Below are 16,645 nucleotides of genomic sequence, written 5' to 3' on the forward strand. Positions count from 1 at the left end.
AGTTTAGAAACCCATAAATTATTTAACACACACAAAAATTGCCAGGACATGGACACATATTCTCCCCCAATGCTACTCTCTGAACCTATCCCCACAGGTAGAAGCAGAACCACTGCAACACAGTGCCACCAAGTCCCAACTCATGGAAATAGTCCAGGAAGAAACCATGGTCACCAGTATTAAAAAAACCACTGAGCAATCAAGAAGGAGCAACAAGGTCACATTCCCCTGCCCATCTCCTAAAGACCCAAACGTAACGATGTGAGAAATCTACCATTTGGATCAATTATAGTTTTTAACACACTCATCCTCTCTTATGTATCCCTGATGTAATCTGCTCTCTCCCTGACAGCTGCTACTAGCTCCTCTGACATCTGCTCTCAACACATGGGTGTCGGGGGCTGGACCAGCAATGTAGCCTTGCTTCTTTGCCCACCACTCTAGTGCCCTACACCGCTTTATAACAAATAGCCAGTTTGGATGAGGTTGATTTGGATTATAGAGAGGAAAGACTTAAAAAACCTCACCAATCATCAAAGCAGCTGTGTGGGGCAGATAATTAGTCCTTAATAAAAAAAAACCAAAAACAGCGATCCTATTATGTTACATGTTGACTGACACTAAATCTGTAATTCTTATATGATATATGGATTACATTCTTGTAGAGTTCTTCCCTATGCATCAAAGCAGCCATGGAACTACGTCCAGGAGAACATCACACACCCATGTACTGAACATGAGAGCAACACCTATGCACTGAACATGAGTGATCTAAAGAGGAACTGAGGGCCTCTGTTTCTATGTCCTAGGAATCTAATGTATTATGTAGAAAGGAAGCATAATATTGCCAACAGTGGTAACCCTGGCAAGCAGGGGAAACCCTTTCATTATTTTCCATATAGGACATTATTATTATTATTATTATTATTTGAATTTATTCTCAGCACGTACAACTCTTTGAGTAATGTAGTAAATATACACATTTCTGAGTATCAGTAAAAAGTAGAAAATAATTTGTTAATCTTTAAGGCGCAACAACTCTGTTTTGCTGCAACAGACTAATACAGCTATAAAAAGGTAAACGTAAAGGTACCCCTGCCCGTACGGGCCAGTCGTGTCCGACTCTGGGGTTGCGCGCCCATCTCACTTAAGAGGCCGGGGGCCAGCACTGTCCGGAGACACTTCCGGGTCATGTGGCCAGCGTGACGAAGCTGCTCTGGCGAGCCTGCACCAGCGCAGCACACGGAAACGCCGTTTACCTTCCCGCTATAAAGCGGTACCTATTTATCTACTTGCACTTAAGGGTGCTTTTGAACTGCTAGGTGGGCAGGAGCTGGGACCGAATGACGGGAGCTCACCCCCCGCGGGGATTCGAACCATCAGCCATGCGATCGGCAAGTCCTAGGCGCTGAGGTTTTACCCACAGCGCCACCCGCGTCCCTCTCTAGAACTCTATATACTCTCTAGAACCCTCTATACTCTCTAGAAAAACATTAAAATATTGGTGACTATAAATCTATATCAGTGACCACTCAACAATGTGATGAATAACTCATCTATACCAGCATTTTAAAGCTATCTATGTGGCCATTGTGGGAAAAACACTTGTGCTTATACCCCCATCAAATTGCAAGCAGTACTGAAATTCAGAAGTGCCCCAAAGCAGTCCCTACTAGATAAAGTTAATAAATGATACCTTCCCATCTCTTGAGGTTATTCCTGTGGTCAGATATAAAATGCACAACCGATAAACGCCAGAAAAGCTTATTTCTCAATAGAATGAATCTGACAGGTAGGTATTGAAATTTCACGCCTGTAAGAACCGGGTTTTTGTTTTCCCCCATTTAAAACATGTCTGCCATCTACCGACTGGAACAAAATAAACCTAGAGGGAATGGTGTGCATAGCAAAACAAAAACTTTGTTTGTAATCTCTTTCTCATTTAATTATCATTCATTCCAATGTGCTAAGATCATTATAACACACACATTCCTTCTGTTTTTTGGCCCCTACTAAAATAAGGAACGCATCTACCATTAATGTTAAGAAGAGGATCTAATTCTGTCTTACACAGTTTCTAACTCACAAAACCAAACACCTGTCAAGAATGGTGGACCAGAATTGTTTCTACAGGGGCAGATTGACCTGATGCCCCACCACAAGGGTTATGCTAAACTTTTAGGCCTATATTTTTAAGCCATACACTGGGAGCTGGGGCAAGATAAGATACCCCAAGATTGGTGGCAAACGAATTTCCCTGAAGCAGTTTTGTTTCCAGGGGGCTGGCCTAACTTAGCCTCAGACACATCAATAACACGAGATGACTGAGGGTCTTTCATTCTCTCTCTGCCTCTCCTTTCTCCATGACTTTAAAAGGACAAAAGAAAGATGGTGCATACCTTAGGGAGCATCACTATAATATATATTTCGGGGGCCAACCCACCCAGAAAATACATTTCGAATCATATGGTGCTTATAGTGGTCACATCAAACAAGAAGAACATTGTGTGTTATGTGAGGGTCTGGGGAAGCAAACACTTACCCGCTGTTGATGTCATCAGCACGGAGGCTCTTCCCAAGAATGTCCCCATCACTCATGTATCCTCCAACATCAACATCAGAGGAAATGTCCAGATCGCTACTTCCTTTTTCACTCATGTCTATCTGGGGTATGTTCCCAAGGCGAGAAACAGCTGCACGGCGAAGAGGCGTGGTATACATGAACCGAGAAGGGTCAGTATGGATAAAGCGACTAGCACCACTGCGAGGGTACCCTCCACCCAGGGAAGGAGCATCGCCTGCCTGGAGACGAGGACTAGCTTGTCCAAGCCTCCAGGTCACTGGAGAGGATCGGCTTGTCAAGCCTGGGATACTTCGCCCATTCACTTCGGTTGTCACAGTACTGTCAAATGTTGTCTCCAATGTGCTGTGAAGCAAAACAAAAACTGATGAACTGTGCTTTCTATACTTCTGAGCATAGGGAGGGGAGAGACAGTAAAAGTCAAAGCACAGAACAAAAATGAAGTTTAAATTTAAGGCCATCACAGTCTTATGCGTTCATTTTCCTACAAGAACAAATCCTTTATTCAACACTTTCAAAGAAAGGATACTTTTTTGTTTCATCATTTTACTGCAGGTGGATTATGAGAAGAAAGCAAGTGAATAAGTGTGGAAAATTAAAATGCAACATCTCAGTGGAAAATGTGGGTCTTTCATACTCAATATATACAGAAGTTGCAGCTAATCTTATGGTGGCATTTTAGACAGCTTATCCTTTTTTAGCATTTCGGCTGTAAATGAAAATGTTTTGTGGTTTAGATGGACAGTGGCCTTGACTGGATAATCCCAGTTTCTGATCTGTTCCATATCTTTCTTTCCTGCCAATCTGTCATTACTGCTGTACTATCGCATGTCTCAGTATCCATAGGACATATGCCCATTTAGCATATGACCTATACTTGTAAAATCCAACATACATGGACCCATTTTGTGCAATTAGTATTTAGAAAAATATATGAGAGAATTGTCTACATGGTTTGGGTCTATGTGTGTTGGATTTTACACATGTAGGACCTGTTAAAACTAATTCACTGAATTAAGGCATGGAGTTTGGAAGAAGATGATGCAAGCCCCACCACACAAAGTGGTGTGTGTGTGTGTGTGTGTGCGCGCGTGTGTCCAACTCATCAGGAGGAAGGGTCATAGTTCAGAAGTAGAACACATATTTTGATGCAGAAAGTCTTGGGTTCTCCAGATAGGACTTGGACAGACCCCTTGCTGAAACCCTGAAAAGTTCAGGTGTAGACAATGCTGAGCTAGAAGGACCAGGGGTCTGACTTGATAAAAGGGAGAGTCCTATGTACTTAAATCCCAGGATAAGGAGAGATGGGGGAAGAATGCCAGGTGAGTAGGGAGCAAAGGTGTGCTCTTGCTCCTATCTGTGAGCATGGGCTGGATTGCGTATTGACAGGCATTGCCCAATCTGACACATTTCATTCATGGAATTTAAGGAGGCTGCTACTTAACTGGATAGCACTGACAATAAGAAAACTGGCAAAAATGAAACTGTGTGCACATCTTCAAGGTTTCTCCTTTCAAAACCCACACGCTTTCTGCTTCAACCCGTATATATTTAACCAATTGTTAAACAGTACCTGTGGCTTATTTGAGTTCCCCTAAGGCTTGACATAGTTTCTTCCAAGTTCTGCCTCAGATCTGCTATATTCTTTACAGTTCTCATTCTTCTAGCTTCAGGATCTTCCCCTGCAATGAAACAGTGTATATAGCTAACAATATACTGCAATAAATATCAGAAGAGATCTCCATGATCATTCCAATAACATATCTCTGAATCTTCTCTAATATGAAACAGACAATGACTTATAGCATGCAAAGTTATTTCATAACAGCAAATTAGCTGATGCTCTGTATGGGGGCAGCGTGGGGGTGGCAAAAAAACAACACCGAAGTTCCTGTACTCACACCTTGAGAAAGTAAAAGGGCCTTTCCCCTCTTCCTGCACTCCCTCTACCCACTTTTCCACTGAATTTGTGAGGAATCTTTAATTAAAAAGTTGATAATAAAAATTAAAACTACATTTTTAAAAAAATCAAGATTTATAGATAATTTTGAAGGGTTTTGTTAAAAAGAATTAAAAATTAACACTGCTGTCAATCACAAAATGCCCAGTGTGGAGTGTATGATGTGGCACAGGTATGGTATGGCATAGCACAACATTAGAGGTGCTTGCCTGCTGGGTTTTTTTGTGGCAGTCACACAATATTGATTTTACACACCCACACCCAGAGAGAGAGAGAGAAAGAGAGAGAGAGAGAGAGAGAGAGAGAGAGAGAGAGAGAGCTTGTTGTCTACAAACCACAGGGAACATAACCTGGTTCCAGGGAAAATATACAAGGTGACCAACCGCATTCTCTGCTGCACCAGCACGGAACACCCACATGCACTCAACATACATGACACCCGCCCTGTAGAACACCCTCCCATCAGATGTCAAAGAGATAAACAACTACCTGACATTTAGAATTAGGGAATTTTTAAATGTGCGAAGTTTTAATCTATTTTTAATCTTTGTGAGAAGCTGCCCAGAGTGGCTGGGGAAACCCAGCCAGATGGGCGGGGTACAAATAATAAATTATTATTATTATTATTATTATTATTATTATTATTATTATTATTCAGACCACAGACACACATGAATTGCCCTGTCTGTCTCTCACACAACCACACATATATGCCTCCTTTCCTCTCAGTCCAGGTGCACCTGTCCCTCCCTCTCACATACCACACATGTACACATACCTCCCCCCAACTTGCACACACAAACATGTATGCACATATCACATAGACCTTCCTCTCTGTCCAGGTGCACCTTCCCTCACTTCTGCAGACCTCACATACATAGTCTCTTTTCTCACATATGAACAAAGACCTCATATAGATGTTTTCTTCCTTTCCTCACCCACCCACCCCATATACAACCCTTCCTCTTTCAAACAAAGCACACATACATATCTCTGTCCATCATGCACACATGCTCACACAGACACACACAGACACACACACACATACTACATGAGCAGCAGTACCCCCCATTGAAAAGAGCACCTCCCTAGGGCAAAGGCAGCACTTGCCAGAAACTTCACCTCGCAGCCAGACCAGGGTAGCCTGAATATGCAGGACACCCCCACTCCATCCCAATTTCTTTTTCTAAGTGAGCACAGGAAAAAGGAGAAACCGCCTCTGGCTAGCAAGTAAGGGTGGGGGCCTCAGCTAGTGTTGCGCAGGGGGGGAGGGGAAGCACTGGGTACATACAAGCTTTAGACTCTATACATAAAATATATCCAGATTCAATAAACATGAGTATTCATGTAAAAAGTACACTTCAAAGATATACAAAATCTAAACTGCAACAACTTAATTCTAAACTCTCATTTGATTTTAAGACTTGCCAATTATTATTTATTTATTCTAGCAGCAACATGCCAATTTCTATAGTATTTAATTGGAACGTGGGATTTACAGGCCAACAGAGCGCATTTTACTACATATTAATACCATTCCCTACCACACAGTTAAGGAAGCAACTTTGCAAGACTTCCTCCCAGGGGAGAGACTCCCTGAGTATCGAAGTTGTTCTGGGGTGGGTTTGGCCCTTAGCAGCAGGTGAGATTTTCTACCTGTATGTGCAGGTCATACTTGTCCACAGATTTTATGCAAGAATGGCATAAGTTCTACCTTGTTATACTTTAATAAATATAACCTTTCCTTATCTTGACAAGCCTTCCTTCTGGTTTGTGTGCTCCATGAGATCAGGAATGTGTCATAGGCTTGCATACCCTTACTCCCACTCTTTTTCCTCCCTAATCCCCTGCTCCCCTCACCACAAGGAGGTATTAACAACTAAAATTGCATGGTAACAGAATCCCATCTTCAGGCAATTCTGTGATCTTTTTGCTCTGCCATTAAGTGCTCAACAGAGGGAAGAAAGCAGAGAATATGTGAGAGGACTCCGTGCGCCAAGGCCAGCTCATAAATATTGGAGAAGACATGATTTTCAGTACATATTTAAATGACCTTCATAAAATAAAATGATAGGGATGCTGACAGAGCACGCAAATAATGGGTTTGTAATGTCATGTTTAACCTGCTTATAAGCCTCATTTCTGGCTCCTTGCTTGGTTCTGAACTTCAGTGGCAGAGCGTCATGCTCTGGCACCGGGGGGCGGAGAGCATGCGGGGGCGGGACTGGCGCACGTCCCAGGAATGTGATGCACCACCTGTAGGGGCGTGGCATGCATCCTGGGGGCATGGAGTGCCACCCGTAGGGGCATGGCGCCCAGCACGGGCAGGGGGGCAGCCGCGATGGCACCCTGCCGGGATCGCGCTACTGGGGGAGGTGTGCTCCCACAGCATGCCTCTTCCTCCACTAGTGCTAAGCTCACAGATAATGGGGAGGGTTCTGCAGCTTTCAGGGCTTCAATGGAGCAAACGTAAGCAAGGATGTGAAGAACTTTCATAAATCGTATGAAAACATGCCTGCACACATGCAAAGGTCAAACATGCTTAGAACACCAAAAAGAAAAGCAAAAAAAGCTAATCTTTTAAGGAATTCATACTTCTGACAATTCAGCTGCATACTGAGCTATAATGAGTTCGCACATCTCTAGGAATTATGCCTCTCAAGATACCACCAAAGCATCAGCTTCTCTTTCTCCTGAGGATTGGTCCCTAGCTATCCTTGCTTAATGCCAAAACAGAGCCAAGAAAGATGCCTGTTGATTTTCAAATTCAACATCCCAACAGCTTTTGTGTGTAGAGATGCTCATATAGTGTGAAATATTATTGTTGTTTATCATTGTTATGATGCTTGGTTATAACTAACCTGCCACAAGAGTCAAATTTATTTGTGATCATGCACAGGAAAACCAGCTGTGTTTTTATAGCAACAAAAAGTAGGGAATGGAGTTGGTGCAAAGTATCTCTACAAGAAGAAGAATCTTATTAACTTCTGTATGAATAAATCAGAAGTTCATTACATATCACTATGTACACGGAAAATCAGAATAATTTGTGGGTGTTTAGATGACCGGAGGCAGGGATTTTACGCCAGTACTCATATTAATACATCATACACTTAGCGACTAATAGTCTCCCCTAAGTCAGGCGTGGGAAACTTCTGTCCCTCTAGATATTGCTGAACTACAAATCCCATCTTCCCTGATCATGGGCCACGCTGCCTGAGGTGGATGGGAACTGCAGTTCAGCAACATATGTCGGGGCCAAAGGTTCTCTATTCCTGTCCTATGTCCAAACATCTTCACATACAGACAATGTGAGCATTATTGATTAGTCAGAAGGGTCCAGAAGGCCGAAAGGTAGATCAAGAGTAATATTGCTAATCAAATAAATAAAACAAATACAAAAGAAAAATGTGTATATTATTATTAAATTTGTATACCACCCTCCCTCCGTAGATCCCAGAGTGGTTCACAACAGAAAAATACAAAAAGAGAACACAAAATACATAATCAAAAAACAAAACAAAAAAACAAACCAATAACCCCTCCCACAAACACATTTGAAAGGACTTAGAATGTTAATCAGCCAAAGGTATGGTTGAAGAGGAACATTTTTGCCTGGGGCCTAAAGATATGTAATGAAGGGGCCAGAAATGCCTCTCTTGGGAGAGTACTCCACAAACAGGGAGCCACCACAGAAAAAGATCCGTTCTCATGTTGGCACCCTCTGGACCTCTTGTGGACAAGGCACACAAAGAAGCGTCTCAGATGAGGATCACAAGGTCCAGATCGGTTCATATAGGGAGAGGTGCTCCTTGAGGTTTTGTGGATCTGAGCCAGAGTCAAAACCAACACTTTGAATTACTGGCAGCCAGTGCAGCTGGGCAACGATTGGTGTAATATGTTCCAAGTGCCTTGCCCCAATGAGCAACCTGGCCACTGAATTCTGCACCAGCTAAAGCTTCTGAACCATCTTCAGAGACAGCACTATGTAGAATGTTGTTGCAGTGAGTTATCAGAGCATAGATGACAAATGTTAGGCCATCTCTGTCCAGAGAGGGGCACAGCTGGGCCATCAGCCGAAGCTGATGGAAGACACTCAGTGCCACTGAGGCCACCTGAGCCTCAAGCAACAGCAAGGATCCAGGGGTACCCCAAAACTATGTACCCACTGCCTTCAAGAGCAGCCAACCCCCACATCCATCTGGCTTAGAGAGCCACCTGTTAACCATGTCTCAGTCTCATCTGAAATGTGCTTTAGTTTGTTGGATACAATCCAGTCCATTACCGAAGCAATCCAAATATGTTACAATTGTCCAGTCTGGAAGTAGTGCTAAACAATAGCCTGGGTAGCGTTATGATCATGTGGTTCTCTCTGTTCTCTCCTTTTCCAGTATAGATGCAAGGAGGAGATTATTATTTTTTTAAGGAATTGGATGCTTCCAATCACCATTTGCTGCTTCTTGGTTAGTGATTCCTGGTTTGTTTCACTAAACTACCATTTCAACTAGAGCTGTGCAAAAACAGATTTTCAAAATTATCCAATCTCTCTTTGTGGGCACATAAATTTCGGCAAACATGTCACAGAATTTTTCCAGTGGGCAACTTGGCTGTCAGTTTGCTTCCCCACAATACTCCAGATCAGTGTCATTCAAGGGGGCTTGGGGACACCACACACACACACACACACACACACACACACACGTGTAAAATATTCTTGGAAGAGTATGCAAACAGGCCTCCTATTCCTAGGAAATGTTTTCTGTGAATTTTCAGAACACCTCTAGTTTAAACTACTGGTTGCCCTTTATATTCACAACGGACTGCAGCTAGTTTTGAAACAGAAGCAGATGTTTCACATAGTCCTTTCACTGCCAATGTGGAGAATAGCGAAAGATGGAGCGTATGAACATAAGACTCACCCAGGCTCATTCCAGCGCTGCTAAATTATGGTTTAGTATTATGTCCCATCTTACCCATTAAACAGTAATAAACAAGCCCAGAACAAAATAAATAGACGATTATTACTTTAATCATCTGGATCCTGGGAGTGAGAGATAGAACCTTAAGCACCTTTATTGCTTAAAGGTACTAGACCAACAAGTTTCTCCTCTCTTCTATGGTACAAGGCAGCAACCAAATGGCAGCAATCAGAACATCAGAAAGCAGAAAGGATTTAGCTGAGTTCCGAACTGCATGAGTTGCATTTTCAGCATTTATGATGCCATGCCAATCCCAGGGTTCCTCTCTGATCATTTGTGCTCCTGGACAAAAACGGAATATAATCTTTATAAATAATTAAGTTGCTTCAGCGTAGCTAACATTAACAGTACCCCATACTTCGTGCTTCTGTTATGAAAGTTACATTTGTCACATTAAGGCCTGCAAGCAAGGGAGAATGGGGCTGGTTGAAAGCACCCTGCAAATGAAAATTAACATTCCACACATCAGGCATACATGTCAGAAAGAATAACAGGTAAAGTCTGGATTGAATGGATCTATAAGGTGCATGAGCTAGCAGGTAAGTTAATAAATCAAGCCAGTCACCCAGAACCAGTTACTTATGCCCACTAGCCTACTTCAGATACTGTACTGCATCCATTCTGGTTTCTGCAGTTTCATGACCAGGAGCATTCTTCCTGTACAGCTAGCATCCACTTAGCTAAAGGTAAAGGAAAAGGGACCCCTGACCGTTAGGTCCAGTCGTGAACGACTCTGGGGTTGCAGCGCTCATCTCGCTTTACTGGCCGAGGGAGCCGGTGTACAGCTTCCGGGTCATGTGGCCATCATGCCTAAGCCGCTTCTGGCAAACCAGAGCAGCGCACAGAAATGCCATTTACCTTCCCACCGGAGCAGTACCTATTTATCTACTTGCACTTTGTGCTTTCGAACTGCTAGGTTGGCAGGAGCAGGGACCGAGCAACAGGAGCTCACCCTGTCGTGGGGATTTGAACCACCGACCTTCTGATCGGCAAGCCCAGCAGCTCAGTGGTTTAACCTACAGTGTCACCCGCGTCCACTTAGTGGGGTCCTCAAAAGCAGAGGGTATTAGAAATCTTGCTTAGCATGGAGGAACTCACAAAATTGCCACGTTTCTCTTTTTTGCAAATGTCAACAGCCCCGGCAAGAACACTCCCTGCCTCTCTCAAGTACATATTATAAGCTTCCAAGTCCCCGCCCTTTTTCTTTTTCCTTTTGATGAGCAAATAAACCCCCATTAATTGAAATGACCCACCTAGTCTCATATCATGTTACTGTGGGGTGTTCATCAAACTGTACAAATATGAAGACAACAAATAAGTTGGAGTTCAGTTTTTGCAAAACCAAGTAGGGAGTTTGACAGTTCATGCTTACCATACATGGACTGCACATGCAATGTACATTGGAATGTAGGGAGCTGAGCTTATGGTCCTTGAAAGAAACTGGTGAATGGCTGCTGGTCCTTGAAAGAAACTGGTGAATGACATTTGCAGAGATACGGGGTTACATTTCATTTCCTACTGCACGAGTTTCTGATACAATCTACGTGTGCCAAAAATCCATGTCTTTTTCTCCAGATGGGAAAACTGAGGCATATGCAGCTATTGGCAGCCATGTTTATCTCATGCTGTTGCAATGTTATCTCATTAAAAAATTCAACAGCCACCTTTATTCCATTACCATTATACTTTAATATTAGTATAACATAAAACATTTCCTTCCTATCACCCATTGTAGTTAAATATAAAAGGCTTTGCATCATGACACAAGTCATCCATCTGTGAAAATATCGCCCCACCCCACCCCACATTTGCCAGGATTAAGAAAATGTGCTATCTGGCAAAAGTCATAGACAGAAACAGGGGTTTCTTCCAGGTCACACAACATATCAGTGGCAGAAAGAAACACAGATTACTTGATTTTACCAAGCCCATAATCTCTTGTTTAAATTCTGCTTAAATCACACCATACATAAAGCTTCAGTTTCAGACTTAGCACAAGTATATGCCACAGGGAAATGAAGGAGGGAGGGGAGAGAGAGAGGTGGGGGGAAGAAGAAGAGGCACAGAGTTCCAAAAATTTAATTACATAAAACATCTGAATGCAGCACTTTGAGCAACCCACACTTCTGAGTGAAGGGAGATGAAAAGTACAGCCAGCTGCAGAGGAATCATTTGAAGTACCTATGGCTGTGGATTACCGATGCCTATTTGCCTTCACTGATGTAGCTCGTCTGTGAAGTCTTGGCACTCACAATTCTGCTCAAAGCGTGTATTTATGGGTAAGATTTCTGTAGGGAGCCTTATGGAGCTAGAGCAGAAAGTAGGCCATGGTACTGCCTAAATACATCAGACCTTATTAAGTTTGCTGGTTGCCTTATTTTTTATTATTGAAGTATCAAGGCATATTAATACAGGAAACGGAGAAATTGAGAATGAAGTGCAAACTTACACAGGTACCTAGCCAGGAGAAAGATTTACATTCAATAAGGCCATTACATGTGGAGCAAACCACAGGCACACTCCATCACACCACCTTCCCTAAGATGGTAAAATGATAGTATGACTGCATGACACTCCCTTGTATGTATAAAACAATCACGAATGAAACAGGTTAAAATTCACAGCCTACCATCGCTTGTTGTTCTAAGGTCAGCTTTAGTGCAAATATGACCTATTGGGAAAATCATGTGCTGCCACAAGCATAGCTTTCAAAACAGATTATCTGAGTGGTTTTTTTTAACATATAAAAAATGCAATCACTTCATCTAAAAGGAAGGATAACATTCCACCGTGCAACACTGAACACGAACCCAGATGTGTCTTCCAAGATTACTATCACCAAAATCTCCTCCATGCAGATGTGCCAGTGCCTATAAAACTATCTGCCCATGCCATGCAGAAGTGAACTCACCCAAATAATCATTGTAAAGCACTTGCTCTAAGTCACCAAGCATTGTTATTATAACGTCCTCATCCAGCTGTGCTGTCCCCTCGCGTAAGCAACCTTCTTCCTCCTCCACCCAGTTCTTGCTGGTGAATCTAGGCTTAAAGGGCACTTTTTCATCACCCAATTTGCTCTTTTCTCCTTGGCCACATTCATCTGCAGAATAGCCTCTGAGCCTTTTGCTTGACTTTCTGCCTCCGACAGGTGGTAGTTCTTCAGTTTCCCTGAAGCTGGCATGGTAAAGGGAATGTGCTGATTTTGATAGCGCTTTGGAAAGCAAGCTTCTGCTTCCAAGTTCTGTCTCCCCTTCATGATGAACCTGGCTAGACTTAGAAGCATTGCCAAACCAGTTTTCTCTGCATGAAAATCGCCTCTTTTCCCCTTCACTTAGGAGAGTAAGATTCGTCAAAGACCTCTGCTTCTGAAGGCGAGCACCCCCATTTCTTGCATCCTTGCCTCTGAACACCGAGAGTTCAGCAGGTCGTTGCATGATTTTTAGCCAGAGATTCACTTCAAATTATGCTTCACATTTCCTAGATGCAGGGAAGGCAAGATCTTTTAAGCCGGTATCAGGAACGAACCTTTCAGCAGCGTACGATTTAGGCAGCCTGCAGCTCTCCTCTCCACTGGTACCGAGAAACATAGCTTACACATCCAGTGTGCATGCTGCAAATGACTAGACAGGCATAGTCATATTGTCTGAATTTATGTCGGTTTTGATGCTAAGCCAGCTCTCTCCAGCCCTGTTAATCTGCAGTACTTACAGTCATTTTACTTGAATTTCCTTCAAGCAGAAGAGAGTTGATCAAACACTCGGCTCCAGCACAAAAGTAATCCTAAAAGCCAGCGACGCTTTCCTCTCTCCATCCAATCATCGGTTTCATCAGAGTGATGGACCTGCATCCCTTTCTACAGCTGCTGTATTCTGAAATCCAAAAGTACGGAGCAAGTGCAGACTACTGTGCTTCTCCCACGCTCTCCCGCTAGATCATGGCCGGTTGCTGTGCACAGCTCTTTACTTTAGACGGGCTGATAGAGATGCAAGTGCAGCCTGCACGTCAGAGCTCAATAAGAGCCAAAATTAACCAGCGAAGCAAAGCACTGAAAAGGCTTCCTTGCATTTTAGTATTCAACCTGCATTCCCAGATCTATGACTGTTCTCTGCTACAGCAGTGGATGCTGCTGGCTGCCATGGCAGCAAACAGCCTAGCAAATTAAACCGGAAAGACCCAAGCCTCTGCCCAATTTCGTAATGCCAGGGGTTTTGAGGCACAGCTTAAGCCAAATGGGAGGTCCCAGCATTAGCTGCAGCACACCTTGAAATGGTATCTTTCACTGTACGGTAAGATTTAGAAAACGATTTCTGTCTTGCCGCTGCTATCCGTTATGCAGGCAATTAGAAGGAGATTTTCAAATGGTATTTGATTCTTGCAGTGCATGGTGAATACGCCTCTTCCCATAGTATAAGAAAGAATTTATCGGAGAAGAGCCTTTTTTTGTTTGTTTGATAGATCAGTTACTTATTATGTGAAGCATTTCATTTCCACCTTCAAAATAAAATGCTTTGGATTCTCAAACCACTAAGGGGTGATTCTAAATGTTCAAAGGAAAAAAAAATCCCAATCTTCTGGGGGAAACTATTAAATTGAGTAGATCACCACATAGGAAATCTCAGTCGAGGTATGAAGCAAAGTACACAAGCTCTAAACATTTTTTTATACACAGTAGCATTAAAATGCAATGAGAAAGTATAATTAATAGCTATAAGGTAGTTTTTTCGCATAAATGAAACCTTGTGTTTAAGTATTATACAAAAAGAATTTCATTTGCAAAAACTATAGCATTGAAAATTTAATCCAGCTCACAAATAGAGGTATCTAAAGACCATAATGTCATTTGTCAGCATTCAGCCACACCTACAGAATAAACCTACAGAATAAATCTTAAACCTCTTCCTGCATTACAAAGAAGGAAATTGGGCAGATTATGTGCACTTTTATTAACACTTTGATAGATGGAAATAGCTCTAGTGATGCATTTTCACCAGGAAAATTTGGCTCAGTTATTTATGTATTTTGGCTAGTTAAACTTAGATACGTCCAAGTGCTCTGTTTACTCTTACCAGTGTTAAAAAAAATGAGTTTAGCCCATGGTTTGAAATTGGTTTAAGATCCTAGTTGGTTCCACTCCCAGTAATCACAGTCTCCTATTTCAGAGTGAAATGGTAAAACTACGCTTAGCTAGTCGAGGAAATTTTCTATCATGGCACAATGAAAAGGAAGGAGGGAAATGACAATGCAAAGAAGAACATGCACACACCATCTTCATTTAACAAACCAAAAATATACACCTAGCCCACCATTAATATCATCAAATGATTAACACAATCAAACCCTAGGCCAAATTCCTACAACACACTAAAGAAACCTGAGCTGCCTTCTTTGCATGGGAGTATTGCAAAATACGGCCTTTCTGCTAGCAGAATGAAAGCTTAAACGAGGCATAGGCTAGCTCCGACCCTCCAGATGTTTTGGAACTACAATTCCCATCATCCCTAGCTAACAGGACCAGTGGTTAGGGATAATGGGAATTGTAGTTTCACAACATCTGGAGGGCTGGAGTTTGCCTATGCCTGGCTTAAACACTACTTCAGGTACAACTGCTGAATGAAGGTAGCAGACCTCTCAATGAATAGCTGTTCCATATCTGAGAGGGGGGGGACTGGTACAGTTAAAGGCAGTTGGGAAAAGAAGGCACCCAAGCTACTTTAGTGTAGTGGTTAGAGTGCTGGACTAGGAGGCCTGGGAGACCAAGGTTGAAATCCCCACTCAGTCATGAAGCTCACTAGGCAACATTGGACCAGTCACTGCCTCTCAGCCTAACCTACATCACAGGGCTGCCATGAGGATACCAATAAGGAGGAGGACCATGAAAGTCACATTGATCTCCTTGGAGGAAAGGTAGGATATAAATGAATAAATAATAGTTGGGCTTCAAAGATTCCATACCCAAATGTAATTGTTCTCACATTTTAGGAATGTGTGCATGTGTGCTTCTAGCAATGTACATTATGTTCAGGTCCTTTCTATATTTATTCAGTTCAGGTAATTCAGCCATAACTAATACATATACACCAGCCATACAAACATATTTTAAACTCAGGAAAAGAACCAACACAACATGTTAATACACAGCTGATGCTTTCTATTTATTTATTTTTAGACATTGCATTGAATACAGCCCAGTGGCATATATTCGTACATACACATTGCAGAATCCTTTTCCTTTTCCACATGGCAGTTGCCTTTGGACCACTCCAAGCAGATAATTTTAGAATCTGAACTAGGCCATACACTGCCATTGTCTCCTAGACCAACATAAATTTGTATCAAAAAGATGTTATGTAAGCATGTTCCAAATACAAATGTTTGCAATGTAATTTCAGTAGAAAAAAATACCCTTCCAAAACCAAAGAATGATCAATGTTTTGTAAAGCTGTTTCTTAAAAACAAATTTAACATGGAAGAATTACAGGTTCTTATCCACCTTGCCTCTGCATCAGTTGGACAGATCATGGGGATACTTGAAAGAGTGTTGTGGTTACTGAGATTTTCTTGGTGTTAAACATTTTGGTCTAAAAGACACAAGTTTGTATAAAACAGTGAAAGTTCTTCATGTAGGTAATGTAGCAAAGACCATATCCAAAATAGGATATTGATTTACTTGAACATTCTGTCACATAAGACATGACAAGACATGCAAACAGCTTACAAGGACCACCTACGTTATAACCTAGGTTATCCACTCTCATTTGCAGAGAAGTATAAGAGTATATAAATATAATTTAAAGTACACACCTTCTGTTGCAACACATTGTGCCAATATTCAGCGCTAAAGAACGTTTTTAGTTTTACTGCAGATTGCTTAGATTAAAATAATCAACACAATTAAATAACTACAACATTATTTTGCAACAATAATTCATAATGTTTCACAGTAACATGACCCTCAGCCTAACAAAACTCCTTAGATTTATGTAACACCCAGAGTGTGCTTTTCCCAACCAAGGCCTTCTGTTTCTGCTATGTCTAAATATGCTTTCATCTGCAAACATCAAAAATAGTGCTTGAGGTACAGGCAGAACTATCACTGAAAGGATAAATGCAGACAAACAGGAGATG

The 16,645-nt window shown here is 42.1% G+C and overlaps 1 protein-coding gene across 9 annotated transcripts in view; it reads right to left on the reverse strand.

The window, feature by feature from the left end:
* Positions 1–16,645, reverse strand: part of NAV3 (neuron navigator 3) — a 426,597-nt gene that overhangs the window by 97,972 nt on the left and 311,980 nt on the right. For all 9 annotated transcript variants that reach the window (XM_083463072.1, XM_083463071.1, XM_083463073.1 and 6 more), the window contains 2 exons: positions 4,155–4,263; positions 2,543–2,926 (listed from right to left, as the gene is read on the reverse strand). In XM_083463072.1, the coding sequence (XP_083319198.1) occupies positions 2,543–2,926; positions 4,155–4,263 (493 nt within the window). The remainder of the gene's footprint in view (positions 1–2,542; positions 2,927–4,154; positions 4,264–16,645) is intronic.

This window comes from Podarcis liolepis (assembly GCF_965112155.1).
Source record: "Podarcis liolepis genome assembly, chromosome: 10".
NCBI lineage: Eukaryota > Metazoa > Chordata > Lepidosauria > Squamata > Lacertidae > Podarcis > Podarcis liolepis.